A 5761-nucleotide genomic window follows, 5' to 3' on the forward strand; every position below is an offset into this window, starting at 1 on the left:
GCCTCCAAAAATTGCATCTCCCCAATTCCACAGAGCAAAAATCGCCAACTTTCAAATTTCACTATTCCACCAATCCACAAACAAAATAATCCCTTCGCCGTAGTCAATCTCAACAGCGGAAAAAAAAAGCGGAGAAAAGTATGAAAATTTTTCAATTCTCAAAGTTGCGTCTCCGAATAACCCCCCTCCTATTAGCGTAACAATGAGAACGTAGATGTCCCCACCCGCGTTCAGACCAGCTACTAGCTCAGCCTATATAAACTGCCGGCATCTCGAAAGTCTTCTCATTCTATACGAGGCGTCAGTCTATGTATAAAGTCGGAAGCACCCACGGGATACGCGTTGATACACGGTACATATCACTCTAAACAACGAAACGCGAGAGTAAACGCATGCATTCGTTTGAAAATCCTCTAGCGCTGTAACTTGGCCAAAAACCGTCGCTGATCATCCTTTCATCACACCGAGCGTTCCCTCCTCTCGAGCAACCACAATACAGCTACAGGATCATCCTTCCACTCTCTAACAGAATTTTATAGTTAGGTTCAAGTGTCTTTTCACGCGGTTATAAATCCCGCTTTTCTTCTCTTTTTTCTTCATTTTTAGTTTTGTACTTTGTTTCTCGTAACATTCACACATCGTCGTCATCATCATTTCCGAAGACGTTCCAACCGAATCATCCTACAGTCACCGATACAAACGAACGTTTTCGTTTTTGACTAACACGCAAAGAAACGAACAAAAAATAACAGAAATCTGTTGATCAATCTTAGGAGGAACAGAGAAGAAAGGATCGATCCAAGGGAAGAACTCGACAAGATCGTCATCCACCTGTTCTCAACAAACAACCCAGAGGCTTTCGTGTTCTCTTTACCGAACAAACGAAGATGAAACACGTAATTTTAGTGACTCTGTTGGGGGTGTTGTTCGTCGTCGACTTATCGTTCAGCGCAGCGGTGAAATCTGAGGTAAGACACATTTATCTGAATTATATTGTAATTGTTGTGCTTGTTCGAATGGGGGATGATCGACGATTGTCAGAGTGGATTCTTGAAAAGATCAGATCGCCGGTTCGAGTGCAATACAGAGATGGCTTTTTGTCTCTTCGTCTGCACGAGTGTTTCTTATTCTACTGGAGAAATTACGTTGCTCCGTGATTTCCGAGATCCTGCTTGTTTGCAGGATCTTTCTCCGGTGATTTCGCTTGTTACTTGGCTCGAATCGACGATCGTACCGATGTCGAGGATACTTCGAATTATTTTTATCGGAAATTTCGTTGGAAAATCTTTGCGGATTTTCTCCAAGTGTAATTGGAATTCTAAGATGTTTTTGCGTGTGCTACAATTGTTTTTTCGTTTATCGCGAAGTGAAGTATGTGGTTTGAGTTCGGAGCGAAAATGAAAGCAACGATTTCTGAAAGAAAATTCTTCGTAAATTTTACGAAAAATGTTCGTTCTCGTTTTCTCGAGAAACGAACAGCAGAATCGATGTGTTTTTTTTTTTTTCGTTGTTCGAGAATCAAACTCGGATATGATTCTTTTCGAAATGCGAAATCGATAGCATTGACCCTAACTGCGTTGATGATTTCGTGCGTAATACGTGAAAGATAATCAGGAAAGAATTTTTGCCGTCTTTCGATGTTATTGCCTTCGTGGATATTCTTCGTACGTTGCCTCGCTGTTATTACAGATCCGTGGAAAATCATGACGTTGAAACGAGTTTGAAAGGGTCGAGCTTCGACGTTGAGTAGTAATTTTACGGGTGAAAAATTGAACAAATTTCCCTAACGGTTGCAGAATTTTTTCAGAACTTGAATTTCTTTAATTTGGAAAAAATACAGTAGGCTATTGGAAAAGTTTCAGGATAAATATCGAATGAAATTTATTTCGGTGGCCTTTAACCCTTGTGCGGGTGAAATGTTGGGTTCCTTCGAGCTTTGATATTTGAAATTTTGTGTTTTCGAATGATACGTCGAGAAAAAAGGGGGAATCCGGAGTGGTTTTACTGTACTTTCGTAAGAACGTGAAAAGTGGTTAAAGGAAATATAGAAATGGGTAATCCGGTTGGCCACACAAGGGTCAAAATAATCCCCGTTGCTTGCTATTCGCTGGAATTCTGGATTTTTGGATTTCTGAAACTGTGGAGTTCTGGATTTCTGAAACTCTGGATTTCTAGATTTTTAGATTTCTGAAACTCCGGAGTTCCAGATTTCTGAAACTCTGGAGGTCTAAATTTCTGAAACTCTGGATTTATGAAACTCTGGAGTTCCAGATTTCTGAAACGTTGGATTTCTAGATTTTTAGACTTCTGAAACTCTGGATTTCTAGATTTCTGGAACTTCGGAATTCTAGATTTCTGAAACTCTGGAGTTCTGGATTTCTGGATCTCTGGAGTTCTAGATTTCTGGAACTCTGGAATTCCAGATTTCTGAAACTCTGGAAATCTGGATTTCTGAAGCTCTGGATTTCTAGATTTCCGAAACTCTGGAATTCCAGATTTCCGAAACTCTGGATTTCTAGATTTCCGAAACTCTGAAGTTCCAGATTTCTGAAACTTTGGATTTCTAGATTTCTGAAACTCTGGAATTCTGGATTTCTGAAACTCTGTAGTTCCAGATTTCTGAAACTCTGTAGTTCCAGATTTCTGAAACTCTGTAGTTCCAGATTTCTGAAACTCTGTAGTTCCAGATTTCTGAAACTCTGGATTTCTAGATTTCTGAAACTCTGAATTTCTAAATTTGCGGACTTCCGGAACCCTGGATTTCTACCTTTAATCTCGTTTCCATTTTCAAATGGTGTACTTTCTCGTGCAAAAAGATGGAGACCTTTTGGTGAACGTTCGAACGGTTATGTTTTGTGCAGGAATTCGCCGAACAATTACGGAAAATTGTTCACAGTATGCATCCTGACAGTCAGAGGACGCAAAGAGCCACCGAAAGTGGAAATTACGACAGTCCGAACCGCATCTGCTACGGGATACCTTGCGGATGGTACCCCTATGATCCTACCACTCGACGAGGATTAACTTTCATGGCGAACACGTAAGTTACAATTACACCTCGACTTACTTAATTACACCTAACATAACCATTCGGTTCGCCGATAAAGTAATGTCGTTTTTCGCAGTAGCTCGCGCTCTTTCGTTTCTCAGCGACACAATAGTGTTATTAACCTCGCGAATACAATCGTACGCTAATTGTTCACACTTCGGAAAGTTATTTCCAAAGAATTATTACACTTGGATTGAATTTTCTTCGATTAATCCTATTGTAAAAATGAGTGACGAAAAGGCGTATTATCGAGCAATTGTGCTGTTTTATTTCCAAAAAGGGTGAAACGCCACTCAAACGACAGAAAAGATCGCTAATGTGTATGGTGGTGGTGCTGTGAATCTGAGAGAAAAAAATTAAATAAATAAGAAAATATTGCGAATATTGAAGAGAAACGGCCAGAATTTGCCATCACGACAATGCCAGGCCACACGTCTCGTCGCACACTCGTCAAAAATTGAGGGTGTTCTAACACCCTCGGATTACCATTTGTTTAGATCCTTACAAAATTCGCTGAATGGTAAAAATTTTCACGCTTTGGAAAGAAACGACGAGTTCCGGAAGTAGGGAATTATACAGTTGCCCGCTCGATGGAAAAACGGTCGTAGACCAAAGTTTTCTTCGCTTGAAAGGAAATCACTGTTATTTTATACCAAAAATACGACGTTACTTATTGGCCAACCCGATATATTACATGGAAAACATTAAAAAAAACAAAAAAATGAATTCTCATACATTTACCAAAAAAAAATGATTAACATTGAAAATAGCATTTATACATATTATTTTCCAAAATAACTGTATATTCATTTTTCTTTATTGCACTTCTAATTCTAGAAAATTTAAACAGGAAAAGAAACATACCGCAGCTCTTTAGTGTTATCGATTTACAAACGAATGGAAACATTTCCATAGACCTAATAATAATTATACACAATTCTTTTTTCTTTCACATTTGCATGCGAGAACACCCGGTATATTGATTAGCGCATGATGTATTACTGCGTTCTCGCGAATCAGCGAAAAACATTAAGACAAACCGAACCTTCATGAATGAACTGTGCTAATATGGATGTAATAACTGTGCAAGATAAAAAGGAGCAACAAACACGTTCTTTATCGTACAATGAATGCTTAATCTATCTCTGTTCGCTGTGATCAACGCTTTACACACATGAAGCTTCGTTTTTCTTTTTTTTTTTTTTTTTTTTTTTCGAACTTCATTCCTAAGTACTTCATTCCTAATTTTACTGATGCAACGAGAGGAGTGATTGCTTTAAATTGTTTACTTTGGCAAAGTGAGGTAATTCTTCAATTTTATAAAAATTTTGCAAATTCGCCAAATTCTCTTAATGCCGAAACAATACTGAAAACTGTGCTGCACCGAAGAAATAATTGTGAAAATTTTGAAGTAGAGAAAATTGTGTACGGAAAGTATTAAAACGCAGAAAGGGAAAATTTAAATAAAGAATATCGGAAGAAATTCATAAATAGGATAGCCAAAATTTATTTGGAACTTATTTGAGAAAGGGAAGAAGTCATTTTGATGAAATCAGAATTTCGTAAGAATAAGTTTTCTAAGTTATTTGTAGAAATAGCTTGAAAGTAATAAAAAAAACATTCTTACGAAAGTTACTTTTCCAAAACTGACTTGAAAGCAACAAGACAAACTTATTCTTCTGAAGTTTTTGTCTCGTCAAAATTCCTCCATTTTGTTTTTCAATAACCTCCAAACAGGTTTTCTCTTTTAATAATTAAATTTTATATATACGAGACTTTGATTGCGATAAAAACTCTGTAAGTTAATTTTTAAAAATTTTATTCAACTGTTTCTACATTTTTCAACGACAGTGTACATTATACGAATTATTCTACAATATTACTTACCTCTGTGGAATATTATATGGTGGAAAGTTGGTACAACTGTTTCCAAACTTTTTCAAACGATGTACGACACGTATAACTCTATAATATTACTAACCTCTAATATAGACTGTTATATGTATATATATGTAGTACAATTTGGTTTCACTTGTTCTAAAGGTGCAGATGCCCAGACGAAACTTACAAGTGTGTACAAACAGGTGAAAACGTGTCTATGCTCGCGTACGTTTACTATTGCCGTCAGAACACGACATTGGACGATATCGAAGACGAATATTCCAGGTAAAAAATCGTGCGAACATACCTCAGTGTAAAACAGCTTCAACAACCGCGCAGTCATGGTGTCACTGTCGTTCTTCGTCGTTTGTGTCACCATCGTCGAACGAAGCGATCCTCCGTTTTCTCGTTCATCCGGGAACACTCACACATACACACGCACACACACGCCGTATTAACACCACACACTCTCGGGAACGTAACCTATAGAACAGAAGAAATCACGTGATCATAAAAGAAAACCTCACGGGAAATAAATTGACGTGTAAAAATTTCGATTAAATTTCGCGCTCTCCAACTTTGAAACGCTCTACTGGTAAAAACGAAAGCAAACTGCTGGAACGTGATCGAATACCGGTTCGATATTCCTATTCAAATATGGCCGCGTTATTTCGATAATCGAAATTTCTTGTGAGTCAGAATATTGAAAATTGTGTTTACTCGAGATATATTTTAAGACTTGAAACTACCTTTATTCGGTACCTCAAGTATGAATCGGTATTTAATCGATCCTATTTGAAGATTTTGAACGAAATACGATAATTGATAAGC

The 5761-nt window shown here is 37.6% G+C and overlaps 1 protein-coding gene across 1 annotated transcript; it reads left to right on the top strand.

Moving 5' to 3' along the window:
- Positions 1-310: 310 nt before the first annotated feature.
- On the top strand, positions 311-5428 carry LOC108572199. The gene is made up of 4 exons (XM_017934399.1): positions 311-352; positions 774-968; positions 2862-3040; positions 5093-5428. Exons 2-4 carry the CDS (start codon positions 888-890, stop codon positions 5217-5219), a joined length of 387 nt encoding a protein of 128 aa, XP_017789888.1. The 5' UTR covers positions 311-352; positions 774-887; the 3' UTR covers positions 5220-5428.
- The last annotated feature ends 333 nt before the right edge of the window (positions 5429-5761 follow it).

Source organism: Habropoda laboriosa, unplaced genomic scaffold (assembly GCF_001263275.1).
Source record: "Habropoda laboriosa isolate 0110345459 unplaced genomic scaffold, ASM126327v1 scaffold107, whole genome shotgun sequence".
NCBI lineage: Eukaryota > Metazoa > Arthropoda > Insecta > Hymenoptera > Apidae > Habropoda > Habropoda laboriosa.

Bases quoted from the DNA above. Each gene is read 5' to 3' on its own strand.
- LOC108572199 (XM_017934399.1), top strand. From the start codon at position 888: ATGAAACACGTAATTTTAGTGACTCTGTTGGGGGTGTTGTTCGTCGTC. The intron at 969-2,861 runs GTAAGACACATT...TGTTTTGTGCAG, and splicing joins GCGCAGCGGTGAAATCTGAG to GAATTCGCCGAACAATTACG. The intron at 3,041-5,092 runs GTAAGTTACAAT...CTTGTTCTAAAG, and splicing joins TTAACTTTCATGGCGAACAC to GTGCAGATGCCCAGACGAAA.